The 26242-nt window shown below is 39.0% G+C and overlaps 1 protein-coding gene across 1 annotated transcript in view; it reads right to left on the bottom strand.

Moving 5' to 3' along the window:
• gbe1b (glucan (1,4-alpha-), branching enzyme 1b) overlaps nucleotides 1-26242 on the bottom strand; it is a 105522-nt gene that overhangs the window by 61243 nt on the left and 18037 nt on the right. Inside the window, exons 3-10 of the mRNA XM_026193026.2 lie at nucleotides 22520-22635; nucleotides 20171-20296; nucleotides 19090-19225; nucleotides 16166-16256; nucleotides 13596-13805; nucleotides 3716-3831; nucleotides 1836-1963; nucleotides 1443-1541 (exon numbers count right to left, since the gene is read on the bottom strand). Coding sequence (XP_026048811.2) covers nucleotides 1443-1541; nucleotides 1836-1963; nucleotides 3716-3831; nucleotides 13596-13805; nucleotides 16166-16256; nucleotides 19090-19225; nucleotides 20171-20296; nucleotides 22520-22635 — 1022 coding nt within the window. The remainder of the gene's footprint in view (nucleotides 1-1442; nucleotides 1542-1835; nucleotides 1964-3715; nucleotides 3832-13595; nucleotides 13806-16165; nucleotides 16257-19089; nucleotides 19226-20170; nucleotides 20297-22519; nucleotides 22636-26242) is intronic.

The raw sequence follows: 26242 nt of genomic DNA on the forward strand, positions 1-26242 counted from the left end.
TGACTGCGAGTAGGCGAGGTTCGACTGTATATCGGTCAACACTGATGGTGCCTTATGAGAGATGTGCAAAGTAACCGTGCCTTGTTCACTTAATTGCTATACCATCACCAATGCTTGTTTTGCAACTATCTGCTCTCAACAAGCCATGGTCCTTTTCTTTCCCCTTCCCCTGAGGCTCTGGTGTCCATGATATCCAAAAATAATTTAAAATTTTAAGTCATCAGAGCTAGTGTGGCGTTCCACTGTGTCTCAGTCAATCATACATTAGGACTGTAACCAGAGAAGGCATTCTTTGTGAGTCTTGTTTATCTGGTTTTTTTTCTTTTGGTATAATTTTAATCATTATATACGTGGATGCAGGGACAAACTGCATTTGCTGACAACTGTTTTCAAAAGTGTTCTTAAGCCCACGCAGTAATTTCCACAACAGGATCATGTTTTAATGCAGTGCTCCCTGAGGCCTTGAAGATCACAGTCATTCATTATTGGTTGTCAGCCTTATCCCTCGAGTACAGAGATTCATGTTTACTCTCTTAATCTTTTAATGATATTGTGTACCATAAATGACGAAATCCAGAAATTCTTTCTTTTTTGTTCTTAAATTAAACTACTTTGCCTACACAGTTTTTCACTGAATAGTAAACCCTTCTTCACGCTTTTTTTTTTTTAAACTGAGAAACCCTGGCTCTGTGGGATGTTCTTCTTACACCCAATCATGTTAATGACCTGTTCCTAATTAACCTAATTAGTCGTGAGAAGCTCCAACAGGTGTGTATATGTATGTGTGTACTTTTGAGCACACAACCTTTACAGTCTTGCAGGCAACTTTCTGAATTATACAGCTATTTCTGCTATTAAATTTAAAATGAATACACAGTAGAAGGCTTTTAAAAAAATAAATGTTTGTAATTTCAACATTTGAAATGCTGCCTTGAATGCCGAGTTTAAACATTTGCACTGCATGCTGTTCACATTTTTTCTATATCACAAGTTTTTTGGGGGGAATTTTTTTGTCATTTTAGGTGCATCAACTCTCCTTGTCTATAATACATAAAAGCGCAGCATTGCACAAAATCAACCATTTTTTAAGGCTTTATTGGATAGGGACAGCGAAGATAGACAAGAAAGCGGGGAGAGAGAGAGCAAGACATGCAGGAAAGGGCCAACTGCTCTCCGGCCATACGGCATGTAGTCGCCTGCTCATCCACTGAGCTAAACTGGCACCATATCAACTGTTTCTCAAAGTTGCAAATGTTTCCCAATATGTCCAAGATAGATTTAAAGGAACCACATGTGCTTGCTCTAAGGGGGTCATCTGATTGTCAGGACTTTTCTCTATTGTAGGGTCTTTCCTTACACTTTAAACCACCCCAAGGTGACTGTTGTTGTAATTTGGTGCTATATAAATAAAAATACATTAAATCAATTTAGAATCACCTTACCTGAATCCACTTGTCAGGGACAGCCATTGCCAGTCGGTAATCAAAACCAAGTCCTCCCTCCTCCACTTTTCTGCAGAGAGCTGGCATCCCTGACACATCCTATAGGAAAGTCTTATTATTTAATATCACATTTCTACTTTGCGGGCACAGATTTCAACAAAGATTTTATCAATACCCACAACTCACATGTTAAGGGGTGAAATTCCTACACCACAGGCAAAAAAAAGGAAAGAGCGACACCCCATTTCCTTTTGCATTACCTTTTAATTACAGCAATGAATACGCAAGTAAGCTATGTCTAACTAATAAGTTCTTTTAATTAATAACAGCTCTGGGCAGTGTCATTGCAAAGTTAGTGAATGCAAAGATGTGTGTGTGGCAGTGGGTTTTTACCTCTGCAACAGTGATGCAGTCAGGATAAAGGGTATGAAGAATGTGATTGGCAAGCATCAGGTAAACCAAAGAATCTTCATCTACCTGTAGGCCAAAGTATTCGCTGTAGTCCCCTGTGAAACCTGTGCCTGTAAACACCCACACAGTGAACACTCATGTTTTCACCCAAACTACAGATTTTTTTTTTTTTAACTGATGCTACCGCTTTGCTTTCTCTTCTTGACATATTTCTAAAATGTCCTAAAATTGTGAAATAAATGTAATCTTAATGAAGGCCGAAGGGTCCTTTGGATAAGAAACTAATAAAAATGCCTCTAGAGACTAAAGAGCAGCTCTTACCAGAACTTGTAGGGTACGCGGAGAGATTTAAACTCTGGAGCAATTATTATTAAGATTAAATACAGATGAATATTCTTGATCTCACTTTATCTCACTTTTTGGCATGTTTAAAAATGTGTTTTGTTGGCATAATGAGAACTAAAGTTTTATTTTTAAAAGGTGGACAGTATTAATCACTGAATATTATTCAAGTGCATCCAAGACAGTGTACAGTCAAAATTCTTCCAAATTAAAAGTAGTCAAACTGTACTAATTTTGAGTTGCAGAAACTGAAAATGATACTTAAAATTATTTGTTGGTTCTGGTTTTCATGAGCATGCTAGCAGAGCAGTTCTAACACCAAAAATACATTCTGACCCCTGAATTTTGGCAAAAATGAAGGTAAGCGCTAATTTTCAGACTCAGCTCAAAATATTAATCTAATTTTGCTATAATTAGGCTTGTTTGAACTGGATTTGTATCAAGTATGACACAGTTGTCAAAGTTCAGATATTATCATCTCTCCATTTGACCTTTTGCCCTCTACTCTGATCTTGGATTTGACATTTCTAGCAGAAGGAAAACTATATTGTTGCCAAGTAATGTGTTTTTCCATGAAACAACATCTCATCTAGACCTGCTCTGTCAGGCAATTTTCTAAAGACATTCAGTTGTTAAACATATATTTTTGCATATTTCTTTATTTATTTTTTTACCTTTAGTTACTGTCACTGCTACTTTGTTGCTAATACTACCATTATAACTGTTGCTGTTGCATCAAATGTTATAACATAGGAAATTCCCAAATATAGAATAAAGATTTTCATATCTTATAACCCTGCTATATATTGTTACATAAAGAAATGTTACATGTTATCACATGAAGCAATGACATACAGATGAGAAGACATAAAACTACACATTTTATAAATTGTAGCTAATCAGATGTTTTAATTGGCCTATTTGCACTCAGCACATTAAAATCCACTATGCAGACAACTTCTGAAAATCGTTCACCAATGTTGTCTAACATTTGCTAAACAAAATGTATTGTTTACCTCCATGACAACATTTCTAATGGTCCTATCCCAACTTTTGACGGCATACAGGTTACGTTTTACACCAAGTATATTTTAATTTCGTTTATTTAAAATCTCAATTCAGACAACAGTCTTTTTGTTTTACCAGACCAAATTTCTCTAAATATAATTTGGTAAAAAAACAAAACAAACCCCCCCCCCCCCCAAAAAAAAAACACAAACAAACAAACAAACAAACAAAAAAAAAGAAAAAAATTGTTTTGATGACGTTTTTGACCTTTCTATTAACCTTTCACCTTTATATTAAGCCTTTACATTAACACTTTGATAAAATAAAATTTAAAAAAAGTTCCCTCATGATGGATAGGATAAGTTAGACCTCTCAACAAAGCTCAAATTAATCTTTAACACTCGGGAGTGTGTGGTGTACACTCCACTGCGAGTTATAAACAAGAGCAGGATGACAGGCTTTACTCACACCACACAGCTCTGAAATATAAGGTGCACACAAACCAGTCTTACCGATGCCATGGTGATGGTACAGCATGGAAGTAACACCATCAAATCTGAAGCCGTCAAAGTGGTACTCCTCCATCCACCAGCGCAGGTTTGACAGCAGGAACCGCAACACTTCCCAGCTAGAAAAACACACACACGCGCACACAAGCACACACATTCAAGGTCAGGCAAAGCAAAAGCTGTGAATTATTCACACATCTCACTGTGCACTTTAGGCACCAGAGATTAATTTTCACCCCTACAGGACATTCACATATTGATAACCAAACTTATATTATGTCGGAGATGGAGCGCAAATGAGAGTGAACGGTGTTTTCATTAAGTACAGTGACTAAATTGAGGAGAAAACCAATTCAAATAACCAGTTGTCAAACTACAAATCAGTGGCTTACAGTGTACGGTTAAGTTTTCTGATTTCCATCACATGCTTTCACTCGATCACTGGGCAAGCGTTTTATATTACCAAGCCCATCTCTGTGTATTTGAAGTGATAGGATTTCACGCCACACTTGGGTAAACAAACACTGCGCAAGGAATGGAGTTTCCTCTCTTGAGGATGAGATAAATCCTACACTTCTACTTGCTTTGGCCTCATCTTCATTGTTTTACAATGTCCTACAAACAAGAGGTCAAAGACTGTACAAAAAAAAAAAAAAGAAGCCAATAAACTATTTGAATTTGAAAGCGTTAACTGTGGTTGTAGTGTAGCCCACGGTGTGCTACAAAGCATGCAAATGCTCACTGTGTCTGTTGACTGGACTGTGTCGGTGGAGGACAGAGGAGGTGGATTCCATAAATGGCCCCAGTCTCCCCGTTCCTGACTGGGCGAGTCATCCGATTTCTAACAGCCTCTCAAGGCAAAGTACACTACACACCTCAACTCTTTCCATTGAGAGGTGTGTTGCCATGGAAACATCAGTAAAAACTCAATATTTGGTTGTCTATATGCAGTGTGTGTAATGAGGACCAAATGAAACACTGCATACATGGATGCCAAACTGGGAGGCAGCAGCAAAGCACCAGGGATGAGACACGAATGACATTCATTACACTGATTAGATGCTGCCTCTGCTTAGGCCAGGCCCAGATCTTCTCCATACTCCAACAACGGTTTGTAATAGTTTGTGACTACTATGTGTTTATAAATATAAATCTAATGAAGGTTTCTGTTTTTGCGATAAATTTGTATCCACGGAGTGTCTTTGTAGTACGTAAAATATGATTCTACTTCCTGAGCTACACTTCAGAATATACAGCATGTAAAGGGTTTGTTAACAGAAATAATTCAACTGTATGTATTCATGGTGCCAGTTGGCTGGCAGCTGTATAGGCCCACCATGAAAGACGCTCCTGTCTGACAAATGTTTTACCTCATCAAAAGTATTTTTGCTGTGTTATAGGGGGCATTTCACTGTCTAGTTAAATAGAGTGAACCACATAAGCTCCTAGTAAGGCTGATTTCCTTCATCAATTAAAATGTTAATGTATTATTGAATGACAGTATCCTGAATTACAAAGGTCAGACACAGAGTTTTCCCCCTGTCTCAATACCATACCAAGGGCCCTTCAATTCTTTTTATTTTTTGCAATTTCATCATGTCAAAAAATTGGTGAAGCAGCAAGAAGACCCAGATTCATGCTTCAACAACACTTCAATAACATCTAAAACTGAAAAATTTCACACAAACACTAGACAGCTCATGTCCTTAATAATGCTTTATCTTTAAAATGTATTATAGGTTTATCTAACACTAAAACCTGAGGATTACACCTCTGTGGCAAACCCCCCCCACAAAATCCCAGTTTCTTTTGGCCAAGAAAGCCATGACACAAAAATACATTTAAATGCATTCCCTTCTGTGCTCCATTCCTCAGGGATGACCAACACCAGCACTGTTTGACAGGTGTGAAGCTGCATGTTACATCGGTACTTCCTCCATCCCTAGAGAAAGATCACAAGAGAGCCTGGTATGATCCGATATAGCAGGCTGGCTGGGTGGTCACGCAGACCCTGTGATAAATAGATTAGGTCCTCCACTCCACTGCGCAGAGCCAACAAAGGCTCAGACACAATGTATCCTCACGGGATGGAGATAATAGCCAGTGAGAGCCAGAGGCCCAAGATGAAACCATACTGCCACATTAGGACCCACAATGCCATTTATCATCAAGTCCAATTACGGTGAGAAAGTTAGATCTCTGTACCAATGCAATGCACCACTTATCTATGCAGTTCAATGAAGTTATCACTTGGTCTGTGGTGTTAATACAAAAGCAAATTGCATATTACACTGTCCTCATAGTAAAGCTCTGCCATGACAGTGAAACCTGGTTAGGGAGCACTAATAGAGTAAAAGCCTAATATTGCTGCTTGTAGGGTAAGACAAAGTAATCTGTCATGGGTGTTTCTGTTCTACCTGCAAGTGCACACTGCCAGAATAAAATAAAATAAAATAAAATAACAAAAAAAATCATGTTTAGTTGCTCCTCATCAGAGCTTATTTGCCCCTCATGCTGGCTGTAGCTGTGCCCGGTATTACAGTGTGTATTTACACTCAGTTTCCAGCCAAAAGAAGCCATAAGTTGCCGTGTTTCTAGATTTTGCATTAGGTGACATGTCAACTTGTTAGGGTTGGCGTGGAGAGAGATTTAAGTCCCTGTTTTACCAACATCACAGGTAAGCTGCAGATAAGACCAAATAAATTTTAGAAGCTGACAGTTCATTCCACGAGAAGTGTGATGCCCAAACTGTGTCACCAGACAACCCGATGTATGGGGTGCATTTGTTAGACCAAAAAGGACAAATGAGGTGGCTCGTTTAACACATTTCAAAACCTTCTATAATCTAACAGGGGACAGAGACACTGACAGGAGTGTCAACATCAATGAAACCACATTCTGGGCTTAAACTTGATTTATTTATCAATCACATTTCTTTCAAATTCAGATTTGCATGCATTAACTAAAGGCAATTTTGGGAGACTATGACTTACTTGGACACCTTTTTTTTTTTTTTTACTTTTGAGGCTACTACAGTGTGTGCTTGAAATGTTCTCTAACAGTTTGATTTTTTATTTTCAGTTTAACCGCTCTCCAGTAAAACAGTGATTTCAGTAAGCCAAATCACACATGCCTTGATGCACACAGGTGCTGTGTTGGACTTGTGCAGAAATTACATCTTTATACTGTGTAGCAGAACATTGTAAGCAGCCATTCCACGAGTCTGATAGTACTGGCTGCCTTGCTGGGTAAATTCTCATCTAGAGGTCTGACAGACTGTCCCTGTATTGCTTTGCTTTGTGTTAGATATCTGCCATTTGTCTGGCATTCTTTATGCAGCCTGGCAGCTATCTGCTCTTGCTTGGCATCTTAGGAAGAATATTCTGCTGCCTGCGAGACTGTTTGTATGTTTAGCAACCTGTAATTAGTATCACTTTGTACTTGCCATCTTTCAGGAATCAGTGGCTGTCTGTAAGGCCCGTTCTAATTCTTCAGAGTTTTCTCCAGTGGACCATATTTCAGCAGTTGCAGGACATTTAGAAGTGATTTTCATAAGGAAGCCGTTAAAGTAATTTAAATAACCACAGTAACAAAAAAAAAAAGAAAAAAAAAAGATAATAATTACTAGTCTTCAAACTTTGTTATCTAGTTAGCTAGAGATCCTGCATTACAGTTGGTAACATAAGACAGTGCTCCTGCTAGTTTTTAATTACTCCCTGTTCTGGCCATGTTGACGTCAATTTGTGCAGCAAACATCCGTTTCTATGACAAAATTGCCCATCCTTCATGTGTATTGTCATCATTGGTTAAAAATAAGAGCTTTGAATCTTGAATCTTTCAGAGTTAAGTCTCGGACTTCGACCCAGAAATCATACAGCAGTTTTCAGTGGAATAGTACGTACTGTTCAAGCATAAAGGTGGTACGTCACTTTAGGAGCATGACCAAAGGCAATCAGTGCCTTTCTGGAGATCCAGTTTTTAAAGTCACAGAGTACACAAACTCCTTCCTCCGTTCCATCCATCCATCGTTTAACCTGGACACACTAAGGGCTCCAACATGTTTACATGCTCAACATTGTAGAGGTTTACTGTCACCAAGGGGAAGAGTCACAAAAACCGGTCTGTGGGCTACTCTTGCTTGTGCTGTTGTTGGTCCTTGCCAGCTAGGAGAAGACTAAAGTTCTAACATGCAAAGAGCTGAAGTGAAACCAAGAATTAAAAACAATGAAAAAGGGCCACTGCGGCCCACCATCAGGACTTCTCATGCTGTATTTTTCTACAAACCAGTTAGGATCTGACCCATACATAGGCTACGTTCACACTGCAGGCGAAAGCGCATCAAATCAGATTTTTTTGACCTTATGCGACCCATATCCGATCATGGTATGACAGTGTGAACGGCACAAATCCGATCTGGGTCACTTTCGTATGTGGTATTGAATCCGATACATATCCGATGTTTTAGAAAGCGACTGCTGTTTGAACGGTCATGTCGCATTAAATCCGTCTTTTATGTCACCGACACAAGACAGATGCCAATTATCAGCTCCGGAGAAGCGCCCGATAAGACATCGCGAACGCTTCCTGGCCATCCAGTGTAGATGTCAGTGAAACTGTTGGGAAGACAACGTGAACATTTTATTTGTATTTTATAATCTGCAGATTCTGACAGAAATCTGCAACTATCCTTTGAAGCACCGCGCCTCTCTAAAACAGCAATAAGGATAATTATTAGGTTATTTACATTATTATGTAAATAACAAAATAACTTAAAGCAAAAATTGGGAAACGTAAAGTCCGAAGTCTTTATATTAAGGGCCATCAGTCAAACAATATTGTTTGCTCTGGGTCTAAACAGAGCCGTTGTGTGTGACTTCTTTTGCGCATGCGGGCCGCTTTGAGCGTTCACACTAGAGAGCGTTTGCTGTTGCATTTTATTTGTAGTGTGAACACGCAGACAAAAAAAAGAATCGGATTTGATCAAAAAATCGGAATTGAGCATTAAGACCTGCAGTGTGAACGTAGCCAAAGTGTCATCCATAACAAGCTTTTGGATTTTTTGAATAACTGCACATTAGCGTAAGATAAGAGACACTATACTATATCATAAATTAAGCACAACAGGAGGAAACATTTTCACATTCACACCTCTGGTCAGTTTACTTAACAATCATGTCCTTGGACTGTGGGAGGAAGCTGAGGTACAAACAGTGAACTCACATAAGTACAGGGAGACCATGAAAATACATCAAAACCAGGACCTTCTCACTGTGAGGCACCAGTACAAACCACTGCACTACTGTGCTACCCCAGGTACAACACTCAATTTAAAAATTCACAAACTATAGATATTTTCTTCCTATTTGTCTAGTTTTCAATGGTTAAGGGGCATGAAGGTAAAGTGTTTGTATCTTATCCTATCCAGTGACTCCATGAAGCACCTACTGGTAGCAATACAGGGAGTTCCAAGAAGCCAACTTGCACATCTACTGCTAAGCTGAACTCATTAGCCGAAGCTCACTAGAGGGGAAAAACTACTTTTCCCATTGCTGTGTGACCTGATGGGATAGGGGAAATAACTCATGGGTGTTAAATACTGAAATGAATGCATTTGGATTGAGTGACTGAGTTTTCAAGTGTGGGTTTAGTGATTGATCAGACAGTACCAAAACCCCAGCTACAGCACAAAGTTGGTCCAAGTAGGAGCATTCATGTTTTTACATAAGGGAAATAGAGTTTTTGTTGTTTCTTCTGTGATGGTTTCTGCTCCATTTCTTTCAAATAAAAGCATGCCAGTTACCAGCAGGGTGATTCCTTGCTCCCCTAGATGTCTTTCCTTGGGAGTAGTTTTCTTATTCTAGAACTTCAAAATTTAAAGGGCATTTAGCTGGTAACAGCTGGAAACAGATTTTGTAGTGTCATCTCATGCTTGAGAGAAAATTGCATCATTTGTTGTGTATCTAGTTTTATTGGGCACACAGTGGAGGGTTACATGGATTCAGGTCTAATTATATAACTTGATCAGTGTCTTAGCATTATATTATACATCAAACAAACAAAAGAATGATATATGCATACATACACACACATGCACGCGTAGAATAATACTGTCAAAGTGAAAATAGTTAGTCCTCCCTTTCAACATGAACATCAACAGAGAGAAAAGCTAAAAAGCATTTTCAAAAGCCTAGCCCCAAGCCCATTTTTCATATCTTAAGAATTCACACAAAAATTGATGAAAAATTGATGCAAATGATCCTGAGAGAGGTTGGGGATATAGAATGGACCCACAGCAAGCTCTTCAGAACTCTCACTACTGATCTGCAAAAAGGCTTGGCTTCTTTGGCTGCCAACCCCCCTACAAGCACTCTACTTACCCGGTCACTGTGTCAAGGTGACTTTGACGTATTTAAAAAGGTTCATGAAGGAAACAGACACCGATGAATGATGTGGATGTCCCCAAATTAGTTTCTGTTCGACACATACCCATGTGTTTGGTGCAGCACACCTAGTACATTCACATACACCACATCTTGACAACTTATTGACCTATTATGCTACATTCCAGCTCCAAATTTGTATTCTATTAGAGCCGCTAATATAAAAACCCATATTTATCTTATTCTCTTTAACTCTTATTTTGTTAACTGAAACAAACCATTTTAGCTCTTGTCACGTTCAGGCCACCACCTTACCTTCTTTAACCTCCTAATACCCGAACTCTTTCATGGCATGCTTGAAATCTTTGCTATATGGGCTGATTGAGACCTGATGAATGTAAAAACATTTTTTTTACTGATTTTTGTTTTGGAGAAAAATGAGATCCACATTCAAGGACATTCGTTTTAAATTTTGATAGAACAGTGGCAGTATAATGTCCTCGTAAGTGGATATCAGGCACTTGTAGAGCAAAAATCTTGTATTTTGGTCTAGACAACCCAAAATGTGATGTCCATATATGTGGATGCCAGGTCCTAGGAGGTTAAGCTAACTGTCTTTTGATTGGCTAGCCCCCCCAAACAGCTAATGTGGGAAGCCAGTGGATGAGACCGGTGTGTTCTCATGCATGGCTGCGCATGTTTAATATGAGTGTCCACCAAGTAATTACATGAAAGAAAAGCCATAAAAAACTTTATTATGGGGCCATGAAGTGTAAGCATTCCCTGTAGGTTTTAAGAAAATCTGAGACATCAAAGGAAATTTTCAAGCAAAAGTTGGCTGTTTTTGCCTAAAGTCGAAAAAAAATGAAAGACAATTCTAAGAAGTAGACTACTGAAAGTTAAGAATGTTTTCCTTTAAAACAAATTAATAAACACAGCCAATATCAGAATGCTGATTATACAGCATAGACCTGAAAATATGGCAGGTGGATGGATGACATTACAGCATGAATGCTTAAATATTTTTTTGTACATTTATTATTTACTTGGTTCAATTTAGCAATTATTTAAAAATGGCTTAACAACCACCAGCATATGCATGTGTCCTTATAGTTTCAATGCAGCTCGCTTCTTGGATAGCCAAGTTTGTATTCAGCAACAGCAAACCCACTTCTAGCATTCCTAGAGCCTGGAACCAATGTTTGCAAAACCAGACATTCTTAATACCGAATGCAGACACATTTGACTCAGAGGCAACTCAAGTTAACAAATTGGATAGCAGGCATCTATCTAAACAGCATTCTCTCTGGACTGTGTTGAATGTTTTATGAGGAAAAGCTGAAGTGGAACACATACAACAAAAAAGGTGTTCTTTGATAAAGATGCACAAGTGGAAGCAAAGCAAAAAAGGCAGCAACAAGGAAAATGTGCATTTGCTCTGATAGCTTGTATCAGTCAGCTTCTGTCAACCTAATAAGAACATCATGGTCAGAATGTGATGGCTGATAGCAAGGCTGCTTGATTAAAAACAGACTGTGTATCCCACAAGGTTCACGGGTAGCCTCTGAGGTTCATTTCCTTCCAAAGAAAGTAACAGAAAGCTTGACACAAACGACGTGTCCAAACATCTTGCGAGAGGCAAAGAAGACAAATGAACTGGCTATGACATTGCAGAGCTCCTTTGGGCTTTTACAAATGACTCCTCATATGCCTCCCAGTTGTGGCATATGTCTGCACCATGTCTAATGAGTGCTTCTGATACGAGGAGGGTTCAATAACTAATGAAAGAAGAACCTTGTTCTCTTATTATAGCCCCCCTGCCTGACACTAAGCATTGTATAATGTATTGGAAAGTGGTGCACACTGACACACACTTATTAAAAGCGAGTTCAAAAAGGCATTTGATAGACTCAACAGTGCCTGTTCCTCTTTAATGTGTGCTGGGATCATTTTCAGGGTACAGAGGCAAGAGAGACACCCAATTAACAGGGCGAACAACAACACCAGTCGATAGTTTTGGTGTACATTGAGCACCAGCAGAGACAGAAAAAATAACCTGCCTATTTATGGCCTTTCATCTGTTTTCTAACACTTTTGTAATTAGTTGAAACTACGAACATCACCAAATCTCTGTTACACTGTGACGATCCTAGCTGAACAAATGTACAAAAAGGTAAAAAAAAAAAGAAAAGAAAAGAAAAGAAAATCAAGGCAAAAGGAGGAAACTTGAGTTTTCAGTTAACCACTCATTCACTACACTTCACCTATATATCAGTGCCTTACTTCACGGCCGTCTGGTTGAGCGATGTAATCTGCCATTTTTGAGAGCATGTCTTGGTTTTGACCTTCAACAAATCTTTCTGTACAAGGCAGTCTGAGAAACTGTAACAAGTGATATGGCAGGTTCCCATTTATCCTCATTCATCAATCTTTACACGTGTTTACATTTATATGTAGCTGATGCAGACAAAGTGTCTTTTCATCATAAGTTCAATGTCTAACAGTATGTAACATTCAAATCTCCACGGCAGGTACAGCATAATGGAGGAGTAGAAATAGCAGGGGTGTGTTTGCTTTCAAATCACGCTAAAAAGATCTTGAAAAATATATAATGTCTAATCAGGACGATGTTAATCACAGTAAATTTAAATGGTATAAAGAACAAAAGTAAATTGGTTCTGTGGTTTTGGTTTATGGTTTTTAATATTACACAGCATGTCCATTTTTACTACTACTTTATATGAGTAAGTAATCACATTGTCATTTAGTTATATTGTGGAAACTCTTCAACACTTTTTTCCCCCCACCAATTGAAAATGACACTGTATCAAAGTGACTGAATAAACGTGAATTAACTATTACCTCTCAGTTTCAGACATTCACCAGCAAGTCTGTTAGGTACGCTTATTCAACTGTGTTTTAACACAAATGTCTAATTAGCCAATTACATGGCAGCAAGTCAGTGCATTTAGGGAGGGTCAGACAACCTGCTGAAGTTCAAACTGAGTATCAGGGGAGATTTGAGGGACTTTGACCGCAGCATGGCTGTCTGTGCCAGACAGCTTAGTATTTCAGAAACTGCTGATCTGCTGGGATTTTCCCACATAACCATCACTAGGGTTTACAGATAGTAATCTGAAATGATAAAAATTTTCCAGTGAGTTGTAGTTCTCTGGGGAAAAATGTGGTGTTAATGCAATAGGTTATAGGATAAGGGCTAGGAGAAAAGTCTGCAGGAGAACATTTCTGAATGCACAACACATCAAACCTTGGAGCAAATGCATTACAGCAGCAGAAGAGCACACCGGATACTACTCCTGTCAGCTAAGAACAGTAAACTGAGGCTACAATTCACACTGGCTCAACCAAGACTGGTCAATAGAAGACCAGAAAAAAGTTGTCTAATGAAACTTTATTTAATTGCTGAAACATTCAGATGACATGGTCAGAATTTGTCAAAAACCTGGATACTTATTAAAAAGTTATAAAAACTATACAAGTACCTGGAGTAGTTAAAGAGACGGCTGTCCCACAAGCTGTGCACCCCTCTGGGTGGAGAATGGAAGAAACATGAGTCGGATCCATCAAACTGATTTAAGCCATCTTCCGTGTTCTTGGACGCGTGGCTGTGAACGACATCCAGGAGCACCATAATCCCCATTGAATGAGCCACATCAATCAGCTGCTTCAGCTCATCTGGGGTCCCATAGCGGCTACAAATGAACACACACATTCAGATTCACATTAGGTTACTACACAAGCTTAACCCTGAAGTTTAGGTTGATTCAAAATTGCCACTCAATGAAAATCATCCAAGTTACAACTGGAATATGTCAGACTAACCTTTTTCCCCCCCTATAATTGGACCATTTTGAGCACATAACTAACAGCATGCACATATGCAAACACAAGCTTAAAAAAAATTCAAGGACCTAAATTACATATATTTTCTGAGTTGTTTCAATTTCCCTAACAATAAACCTGTCAAGCAGATCTTAACTCCCACTCAATGGTTTTATTCTTTCTAAAATTGCTGTCACATTGACAAAAGGCCCATTTAAGACTAAGTGCAAACCAACACTGAATTTATATTTTCATTAAAATGTTTGCAATTCAAATAATCACAACAGCATTGAGCAGTATATTATTGTACAAGCATAGCCGCTTTGTCTAAAGTGAGCTTTTGTCATTTGATAGATGTTTTTATATTAACCTTTTCTACAGGACATCTACAGTAAAGTCAGTGGAATTCTCAGGACACTGAAAAACACAACTGTATGTGTACGCATCCATAACCCACACCTTATATTATCCAATCTCTAACATCCCATCCTCCCAACAATCATCATATCAGCTTCCTTTAAAAATAAAAATAAAAATAGGACACATAGTGACAGGATTATCCTGCTTTCCGGTATTCAACCACTGAGGTTTTAAATGACACTAAGCAATCAATCAAGGGTGAAATTACAATATATATAACTATGCCCTACTCTGAGCAAGGAAGGAGGATCTCTGAAAGAAGATAAAGACTCAGACTAGTCCACCTTTATCTACGACTCTCCCCACTCTGTGGATTAACAGAAAATGTATTTACAGAGAGATTATTGCTGGTGTCAGACTTCCTAACCTTGATTTGAGGTGACTGAGTTGAGGAGAAAGTTGCTCACTCAGTTTGTTTTTGTGACACTCATTCAACCCTCAAAATAAAACATCAACAACTTTAAAACATTTTGCAGCCGCTTTAAAGATAAAATACATTCAGGTGGTAAAGTGTGATACTGGATACCTTAAAGCTGAAATCTTTTAGAGTCTGTCTTTCAGATATTTTACTGGTTCACAATTTTACTCCCAGTATGATTACACTTCCTCTTTCTTTTTAATTGACAAATATATTAGAAGAAGGACTTCTTATATGTATATATATATATATATATATATATATATATATATATATATATATATATATATATATATATATTTGTCTATTCTTTTAATGCAGTAGTATTGCATTTGATATATACTCACTTTGGTTGTTTTTCTCCTTAAATCTGCTTTATGAAGGTAGCATGACAGAGATTTACTCCGATTACACAAACATTATGTAGGAGAAAGTAACGGAACATGGGTATTGATTTGTAAATAACTGGACATGATAATATTATACTACACTGTATTTCTAACCAACTAGGCAGCGGATTTATTTATCTTGGCAATACTTTCTTTGAAGATATAATTAATTTTGGGGTCAACTTGAAAGAGAGACAGTGTAATGTAAAATGTGCAAAAATTAGACCAGATTTTAAATAATATTTGGATGCAGACTACTGTATGATGTGATGTTTAGAATCCCCAAGACATTTTGTGAAAGTTTGACTCTATTTGACCCTGAAGAAGTGGTCAGAGGTCTAAAGTATTGTGAAATTTCAAACCCCAACATATCATTCCCTATAACACGACACTGCATCTACAGCTTTTATCAGAATTCCAGGCCAACCGAGAGATATAATCTCTGCAGCGTGTCCTGGGGCTTCCTCCCGTTGGGACATCCCCAGAACACCTCAACCAGAAGGCACCAAGGAACATCCTTGTCAGATTCCAGAACCAACTCAACTGGCTCCTTTTGATGTGGAGGAGCAGCGACGGCTCTACTCGGAGCCCCTCCTGGATGTCCGAACCCCTTCCCCCATCTCTAAGGGAGAGGCCAGCCACCCTTCGGAGGAAACACATTTCCGCCGCTTGTATATGCGATCTCGTTCTTTCGGTCACTACCAAAAGCCCGTGACCCGAGGGTAGGGATGTAGATCGACCAGTAAATTGAGAGCACTTTTACACTCAGCTCCTTCTTCACAACGACCGACTGGTACAGCGTCCGCATCACTGCAGCCGTAGCAGCAGTCCGACTGTCGATCTCCGGCTCCCTTCTCTATTAGAATTCCTTCAAACCTCAAGCTATCATGTTTATAGACAGAATGATGACACGCTACCAAAAACATAACTTCCTTGGCAGAGACAAGTACCTTGTACAAAATACAATATATATATATAAAACTAGTGAAATGATGGCATTTACCTGGAAGCAGCAAAGAAACTTGTAATCTGATATCCAAAGCTTGCATAGTAGGCATGCTCCATGATGGCCATCAGTTGAATACAGTTGTAACCTGGACCAAGAGAGGAGACACTGCAATTATCATATTACAAATTTCATCCCCATTTCATGCCTTAAAAAGCATATTATACCAGATTAAACAGCTAACCTTATCTAGCTGTTGTGAAACTATTAAAATATTCATCAAAAAAAAACATGTGTTTGGTGTGTATGGCAGTGGGATACACTGTGCTTATTTGTTCCTAAGTGTATTTGGATAGCTTAATTTCCCTACAGTAACTAGAGGGGTTATTAATTTTGCAAATCTTCATCTTCTTTTCTAATGATTAATTTTAATAAACCCCTGCTGTTCAGCTTGTATTTCAAACATCATTTAAAAATGCAAATAATTCTTATGATGTGTGGGTTGGTTGGCCACACAGAATAAGACACGCTAAGAAAAATTCTCTGAAACGTCTCTCTTTTTGTGTTTTGGCCACTATTTGGTACAGAAACAATTTGGAAATCTTTAAGAGTTGATACTATTTGACCTGTGTCAGTCACACTGTATGTATGAGCTCCAGGCATTTCCTTTTTGACACAAGCTCCAGTATCCTAAAGACAAGCTGTGGCAACAGGGAAACACTAGCTATCAGTCAGGAGGTCATATACCACAAAACAACCTACAAAAACTGCCTCTATGAATAAGAGAACAACAGGCTTTTAAACTGCCACTGAGGACTCTAGAGGGAGGCCCTGCGGTTTTCACTGTTGTATTGAACAGATTTATTTATATATATATCTCTTTTCAGGCTAGAGAGAAAGGAAACAAAACTTTGCCTTCTGAAGGATTGTGACAAAGCGCTGGGGTGAGAGGAAGTTTCTTTTTTTTTATATATATATATATACTCTCTTTCAGTCAAGAAAATGAAATGGCAGGTAAAGTCACCGTCACTAGAGACTGTGGAGTTTAGCCTCCTTGAGAATCCTTATTGTATAGAACCCCTCAGTTGCTGCAGCAGTTACTCTGCCAGTTTCCTTATCTGCCAAACAAGATGACACAACCGAGAAAACGGACTGATCACATTTCTCTTGGTCTGCTGTGTCAGTTGTGTCTGTACTTTTAACGATGTCAGTGCAGCGTGGCGTTCCTGAATGCAAAATAACACCAACGCTCATAGGGGTAGAGAAGCAAAATGGGTACTTCTTTCATAAGGTTGCAGCAACGTTTGAACGCTACTCTTAGTTGAGATAACTTGAAAATTAACTACTTAAAAATTAGTGAAAAATATACATTTGCATGATGTTTTAGGTCATATACATAAGATCATAAGCAAAATATAGGGTTGCTCGGTGACTGCGTTTAATTTTTTTCTTTGTTGTCTTAGACCGAGTTCAAGTAGTTGCAGTGACCAACTTTCAATCGTAAGGCGATAGCACAAGTCAATTGGTGAAAGGCAACCTCTCTCCAGACACTTGCAACCTGACTGCAATCACTCTTAGACAGACTGACAACAGTTTGTAAATAATTGTTGTTTAATTTATAAAAGCAGAAATTGACAGCACGTTGCAATCAATCTGAGTCAGTCTGCACCAGTGAGTGCAGATGCATATCACTGCAATAACGACATGACAGGTTGTCAACATGGTCAATATTTCTTTGTAAAATCAAGGTTGCCAAGTGCCTGTGTCATTTTGCAGTTACATCCCCGTCCTGCAAAAACCACGTTACCATCTGAATAGAAATGTTCCAATTTTGGGCTCAAATCTTTGAGATTTTAGATGGACTAACTATGAGTAGCTAATATAAAATTATTTTCCATATAAATTTTTGTATATGTAGACAGAAACCAATTTACAACAGACCAAAGAAGATCAATTTTTGCTGATTTATCACAGTTAATCATGGTATTTTCACAGATAGGTGGCACTACTGACAGAGACTGACTCAGTCTTATTGCCGTTTTACTCCCATCTCGATGCACCAAAGTTGCTTTGCAGACAGAGACTGACTGAATGGTTAAATATCTGGTCCCTGACTTCGAAGAAACCTTCTCAAAGGCAATGAAAATGCAAGCTAATTATACACGGTGGGAATAATTTTGGACATACTGCGGTCTCCAACCACTATAGTCTCATGTGTGAATGTACCCCATTGGAATTATTTTTCCAGTTCAAGTAAATGCACATTACTTATTAGGTAAACCTGTGAGTTTTACATTGAATTAATCAGAAGCCCGAGGAATGAAACACACACACTTACACATACACTGTTAAAGAAAATCTGTCAGGGAAAAAATGCTTAGGGGCAGAGGCAGGCAGATAGCGTTTCTCTAGTATTGACTTTGTGAGTCATGAGTATGAAGAAAAAAAAAAACCAAGTTGTCATACTTAGAGCCACAACTGCTGTGCAGTTTGGCTTGTGCTGTGGAGCCCCTTTTACAGAACACGATCCACTGGTCAGTGATCCCTTTAGGTCATACCAGTAAACAGGATGTTGACTTGCTGATGTGGTATCATCTAGACAGTGTGACAGGTCTGCCACAGAAAATACTGTTTCTGGTGGAACAGTGGTACTCACAGTTGTACGACATGTCTGCTATGTTATGGACTAGTGGTGACAGTTACTAAATAAATAGATATTAAAAACCCCTCAAATGTTTTGTTTCGCCCACGCTGTCGGCTCAGAATTGACATGTATGCAGGTATGTGACCTCTATACATTACTTTCTGTTCTTGGCTGGAGAACATACGAAATATTTTCGAGTTGAAAAGCTCTTACTGACTGTTAGAAGAATGGGATCACAGCATGATGGCTGCTGTAGACGTCTTACAGACTTAAAGAGCTGAAGGATCCGGCAAAGAATAATCTTGTAGAGCTAGGGTTTTTCCATCTCACATCTTACCCAAGTCTTTTATGCGAGGCAGCACATTGGTTGTGAAGTTGTTGTATGAGGCGATCTTCCCCTCTGGAGAGCCAATTCCCACATGAGACTCGTATATTCTCAGGCTCGTGGGCTTCCTGGGTCGAGGGTGGATATGCTGAAGAGGTAACCAAAACGTCATGCACAAAATCATAACAGAGTCTGGGGCTTTTTCCCCCCTTCTAGAAACTACATCTGTTGAGCGCTTATGATCCATAAAGACAAAGTGTGGGTTTTTGCACAAATATGTCATCGCCGAGATGAATAGCTGCACACACGTAAAACAATAAAAATATTTATGATTCATGCTAGCAGTGTTACACAACAGGAGAAGCATTTCTTTTTATACATAGTGCCCATTTCCTGATGGCTACCCACCAAGCCTTGTGAACACAGCATTTCAAGTACATGATTGAACTACTTGTAAATAAAACAAATATACTGCCAGTAAGAGGGCCCCTCTAATTAAAATGGTGCCAAATAACAAGTGATAAAGAAGGCAAGGTGGCCTTTAATAGCCTCTTAGTGTTTTGCTTGTTCACTCTTGGGCTAAGGACATCAAGTAGCATTGAGACACATTCAGCCTCACTCAAATCAGCAGCATCGAGCACCCACATTAAGAATGGCCACAACAGCTTTGCATATGAGAGGCAAAGCTGATTTACAATGACTGTTCCTCATTTCGAGAAGAAATGGTGAATGTAGAGGGTAGCACCACATAAACTGTGGTTTTAGTAACACAATATTCAATGATTAACATCATCTCAAAGCTTTTTTAAAAAAAATAATCATAATAATTAAGGGGATGAGCTGTTTTAAAAAATGATAGACATTTAATTTTCATTTCCTGGCACTTACTATTTGTTATACTTAGTACTGCAACAAGACACTGATCATCTCTGTACATGAAGAAAAAAAAAAAAAAAGCAGCTCGAGCTCCAAAGCTGGTAGTAACTAATACAACATGGAAATGAAAAACACTGAATGTGCAGGTGGTTTTCATGCATCTATTTTTTCTTTTTTTTAGGCAAAAGTCATTTTTAAAGGATATTTTGTAACTTACAATGTAAGGCTGAGGGGGATCCCAGTGAACCCAATCGTAGATGACGGCTTTCTCCTCCCTGGTCACATATTTTGCCCAAGGCGAGATCCGGTAAAGACGCTGTCCCTCCTTTGTGTGAACCACCACCTGGGAAAATAAGACAAATGAGTTTTACGTTACAGCAAGGGCACCTAAACAATGACAGGGCATTGAAGAAAAGAAAAAAATTGGGTGGGCATGACAGTCACTTTGCATAAGCGACATGGACATCTAATAAGCAGACAGATAACAGACACCACGATGCATGCTGAGGTGTCTACATTCTGGATTAAAAACCTACAGAAGGGGATGAAGGATATCTGTATGTAATCTAAAATGAAATGGAAAAGACAAAGCTACAGAGAAGTCAGGGGAAAAAAGTAGAAAGGATCAGCAAAGCACAGTCAGAGGCCTCAAAAGGTCTTCTTTGTTTGCTGCATGATGCAGCCCCTGGATGTATTTGATATTAAAGTCAGTATTTATTTACATCTGTTAGCCATGAAATGCTTACATCATAAAACTGTGCTGTTGCTCCCTATCCATTATAAAGAAAGATGGTGCAAACTGTTGATGAAAACTGCCTCTTTTCCAGAAAGCCAGTTCCTACTCTCCAATGCCAAATTCACAGCTTTAAAAGTGTTATGCATGGCTCTCTGGGAGCACTGCAGACATGGCACGATGTAGGGGACAGAAAGCCACAGTACAGTATTGACTAGAAAACTTGTTGCAGTAAATTTGGATTCAGTGGTGATTTATGCCGTTGTATTTTGAGGGGTGCAGCTCTTTAATTGGTTTTAACAAAGCCACAGACCCATGTTGAGAGGGGATTTGAGCCAGGGAGCAATTTAGAAAAATAGGAAATCTAAATCATTATCCTTTGCCTCTCATCTATTATGTCTGCAATTCGGGATTGGAAGGGGGTAAAATAAATATAGTTTGGAAATCTGACAAGTTACTTTGCCTCCATCAGTCAAATAAGAAAGGAGAAAGCCAGCGTGAGAGTTGGAAAAACCCACCAAGAAATCGATCCTGTAGTGTTTCCCACAGTATGTGTTCACCCTGTTTTGTCCCCTGCAGAAACAGGCATTATAACCCAACTAATTCTGGCTACTGTTGTGAAGTAATGACTGTTCCAATGCCACCTGCCTGTGAGCTGTTGGCCAGACTCCCCTCTGGGGTTTTTTCATTATGGCCAGGCCACCTGGGGTTAGCTGCCTGGCTCCCCTTATGACATGCTTCACAGTTTATAGGATTAGGAAAAGATAGTTGGATAAATGGACTGGCATAAAGCCTGACAGAGCAGTGGTCCTTCACACAAATTGGCCAGAATTAGGCACATTAAAGAAAAATCAGATGGCTGGTAAGGCTGAGGGGTGCATAAACAGGAAAAACAACTAAGAACTGGGCAATATACAAGTTAGGTGTGGACAGAAAAGCATTTTTGATCGGTTAGATAACGCTTCTGTTCGTTCTCTACGGTCTTGCATAGTTGCATCATAAATGGCCCATGGTAAATACTGTACCCACATAAGGACACTGCTTGTTTATGGAGACAAATTGGGCACTGAACAAAGGGGATGGAAGGGCAAGCTGCTCTACATGAGAGTGATTGGAGCTAGGCTTGTGCTTCCACGAGGGAGTGCTGTGGAACTAATTCTAAAGTGGGGCTCACAGCAAGACAGCTATTCATAGGCAGCGGGGGTGCACAACGAAAGGCCAGGTGCCAGCGTTTCCATCTGCTTCTTATCGTCCTTAGACTGACCTCCGCTGACAATGGGAGCCGGGCAGCCTGTCCAGGGCGCAGGAGTTTGCCAACGATGACCCGGTCCCAAGGAGAGTGCCGCGGCGATGCCATCCACTCCATGCCTGGCATCTCATTTCTGGGTTATTTCTCATCCACGCTGTTTGTTTGGGAGACAATGCATAATGGGAGGGTGCATTTTTGCATTTAACCCTGATGAATTATTTACTAGAGCTTAAAACCAATCATGTACACCCACTGTGGACTGTGTTTTGCGCCGAACAAACGGGGCACAATGTCCTGAGGGATACCCGCAACAGATGGGAGCAGAAATAAAAGCCATCAGTTGGGCTCCTCAGGTGTGTCTACTCTCCACTGTGCAGATTGTGTACATACAGTAATCTCCCTTCTGCACTGTGAGTATGACATGTTGTTGATGGCGACACGCCAGGTTTTCACTTGGTTCATAAGACACCACACATGACAGGGAATCTCCCACGAACATTATAGTGACAAGTCCCTGTGCCACTGAGGCAAGATGACACCTACTGAGAGTGTGAAAATAAGCATGAAGATGTTTTGTTCTCTACCTTGAGTTTAGAGTTATGATCCACAGCTGGAGAGTTGTCATGCTTGGGTGGAAGAATCAGTTCCCACTTGCCAAATTCTTTCTTCGTGTAGCGGTGGGAGAATTTGTCCCAGCCATCTATAGGAGAAACAGACAGCATTTACACACATCACTCTAATTGGTTTGCAATGTGGACACAAACATGAATTCTAATAAGCTGCAGCTGGAATAAAGAAAGTTGCATACAGTGGAAAGAAAATGTATATCTGTCTTTTTTTTGGATCTCTTTGGCTTCTTTTGCCATGAACTGGTCACAGACCTGTAGGAGTAGCTGGATTTTCTTCACATTAAATTATCTGATTCCTGGATTTTTAAATGAACAAGTTTGAAAAACATGTCACAATTTTGTATGTGTCATTTGTTCCAGTGTAAAGAATTCGTTTTCAGTCTCAAATTGTTTATTTGTATAACATTAGAAGTCTTAGGAAGCTAAAAATGCATCATATTAGAGGTTAGCTTTTTTGGGAAAAAATAAATTTTTTCAAATGATTGGGGAAAGTAAAAACAAGGCAAAAAGATAGTACTGTGCAAAAGTCTTGAACAACTTTTCACACACACACACACACACACACACACACACACACACACACACACTGAGCCAGCCTTTCTTGGAATCTTTTTCTTGTAATTTTTATTCTTCAGTCCCAAAACGTTGATGGGTATTTAGTTTTTTTTTTACTTAACATTTAACTATGAATCATTCAGGCCTTTTCTTTTTAAAGCACCAAACTCAACTAAAGGGATGAACAAGCATTGTGTCTGCAGACAACTTAGCAAAGAGCCAAATTTAAATATATCTTTAGACACTTTGATACTAGCTGCCTGTCTTGAAAAGACATCAGTTGTTGTGATTTCTTTAGGTGAATCTTTGAAAAACTCCAAAGATACCACAGTTTGACGTGCATAAAACAGAATTTTCGCACCAACATGGTGATTTCCAAAGAGCTGTTAGCTGTAAACATGGCATCTCTCTGGGTGGTTGCCTTGTGTCACGTTAAAAAAATATGAGCAAACAAGATGCACTTCATTTCTTGCACTCCATTTGTCTTGACAATACTATTTAAAGATATAAAGCATTTCAGGATTAACTTAAAAGAAAGGCAGACGTGAAATATAAGAGGAGATCAGAGGTTAAATGGAACATGTTTGGATGCAAACTATAATGCGAATCCCCATACAACAGTATAATTTCCTAAATGTCACCAATACCAACAAAGGCAGCAGAATGTAGAGCATAGTTTTAAAGATAAAAGGCCTTTTATGAAAGTTTGACCTTATTTGAGCCTGAAGAAGAGGTTAGAGGTCCAAAGTAATGTGACATTAAGAATTCCAACATGTCATAGTTTCACATATAGCATTATTATCACTTTTACCTCAAGATCATTCTATTGACCTTGAGGACAGGTCAAACGTCAAATGTGACACATTTAATCTGTATACGGTACTTTGCATTGGTTGATAATGCATACCATTATTTGTAAGACTCATAGTTTCTAATTATAAGGTTATAAGCTTTATTCAACCAATAAATCGTTCAAAAATTTTCAGGCCCTCCTGTTTACAGACAGAAAAAAAATGACACCCACACATGCACATACAACCAAAAACAAGAAAAGCAGAGGGCAACACAAGAAGTGGCAGGCCTAAAATCCTATCTATGACTGGTGAGCAATATCTGAAAGTCATGTCCTTACAAAATAGGATAAAACACAGCAAAGACCTGACACAAAAAACCAGAGAGATGCAAGTGGCCTTTCAACTGATCCATCATCACAAATAGTCTCAGTGGAAGAGTGGCTGTCAAGAAGCCATTCTTAGGGAAACCCAGAGAAGAGGCTGAAGTGGGACAAATTACACAAGAACTGGACTTGACTGGAAATGTGAACTTTTTGCTTCAAATTGTGGTCAATGAACAATGACACCACACACACAGGCAACACGAAAGTGGAGCCGAACAGAGACACCAACAGACATGAGATGGCCTCAACTACTGAAGCAGTGTGGGATCCTCTTGATGGAGAACAGAACAAAAGGAAGCCAACATCCAAAGAAGGAGCTGGTGTAGTGAGTTCCTGAAGACTCCTTAAAGAAATGACAAGAAAGCTTGCCTAAGAAAGCTCAGCCTGTGCTGAAGAATAAAAGTGGTCAAACCAAATATTGATTTTCAAGCTTGTTAGAATTGTACGACCTCTGGTTTTGCATTACATACTAAATTTCCATGTATATTTGCATAATATTTCAATAATCTGCTGTACCCATTTCCCCTTTTCCTTAAAAATGTGAAGAAATGAGGGGTGGCTCTTTGGGATGGTATTGCAATTTGAGTACTGGACACTTCAGTAGCCAAATAGTAAACATACTGTACACACATATCAAATTATTTTCGCTGCATGTTATACCGCTATCTCGCTTCCATTTTGCTTGTGGTCTTTTTAAAATTATTATTGTTATTATCGCTTTTGTGAAAACAGCATCTTATAGCAGACTTTTCATTCTACAGAAGAAAGACACTGAAAATCCATGTGTCCTATATGTCTGTGCTTTATTTAACCACTAGGAGGCACAATGAGAAATTTTAGTCAGACCACAGGGTGTTTCATTAATTTTAATAGTAAATATAACAATTAGCAGTTTCAGTCTTCCTTATTACTGCAGTGTGTTGCCACTTTGCCTTGTGCTAACAACAGCTTGTAGTTGTAGTCATCACTGTGGCTTTTGTTCCATTTCAATATCCCCCCCTGTGGTCCAAACACCACTTTATTTCTCTGACTTGTACAATCTGTCTTTGCACAATTTATCCCCCCCACTCCCACCCCGCCCTCCAAACTCTCTTACATAATTCCTCGTTGTGCTTTTTTTTCCCTCCTCCCTCCCTTTTTTGTTTTGTTTTTTTTCCCCAGCACTGTTCTCCAGTATCTTGTGACTTTTGCGACACCGAGTAAAAGCAGCAGGCTCAGTCATCTAAAAGAAAAACTGATAAAACACCACTTCACTGCTCACTGAATTTTATCTCTGAGACAACAACAAAAAGGCATATTCATAATGTGCCGATTCCACACTCACAACTGCCACTGACTGAGGAACACATTAGGACACAAAACATTTATTGAAAAGTGACCACCTCGGCATGTCATTTTAGGATGTTTTATTCTGTAAACCCACATCTTCTTGTTATTCATGAGCAATAACAGTTGCAGGATAGAGAACAAATCAAAAGAGATGCTCGAGAAGTGACCGGATACTGCAGCAACACTTTCCACAGGGAGGCCAAGTCATATTTTTTTTAACAATTTATTTATCTCGCTTTTCTTAAACTCCTCTGAAAAAAAACAAAACAACAAAAAACAGTGCATTATGCACCCAACCTGCACCATATTCATGACTAGGGCTACTGGGGTGTTTCCACATTTACTATGAAACTGAAATCAAATAATATAACTGAGCCGTGTCAAAATGTAATCTCTCACAGAATTGAATGTTGGAATTGGGCTGCTGCCCAAGGTCCTGGGAAGATAATTAAAGAAGGAAACGGAACAGAGGAACTATGGAAAGAGGGGGTGGCAGAGACAGAACTAAGTAGTAGAGCAGGGCGATATGACCAAAAATATTTATCGCGATATACATTTGAAAATTTGTGATAATGATATAACTGACGATATAATTGACACTAGACAAAATACTTTAC

This window comes from Astatotilapia calliptera, chromosome 14, assembly GCF_964374335.1.
Source record: "Astatotilapia calliptera chromosome 14, fAstCal68.1, whole genome shotgun sequence".
Classification (NCBI taxonomy): domain Eukaryota; kingdom Metazoa; phylum Chordata; class Actinopteri; order Cichliformes; family Cichlidae; genus Astatotilapia; species Astatotilapia calliptera.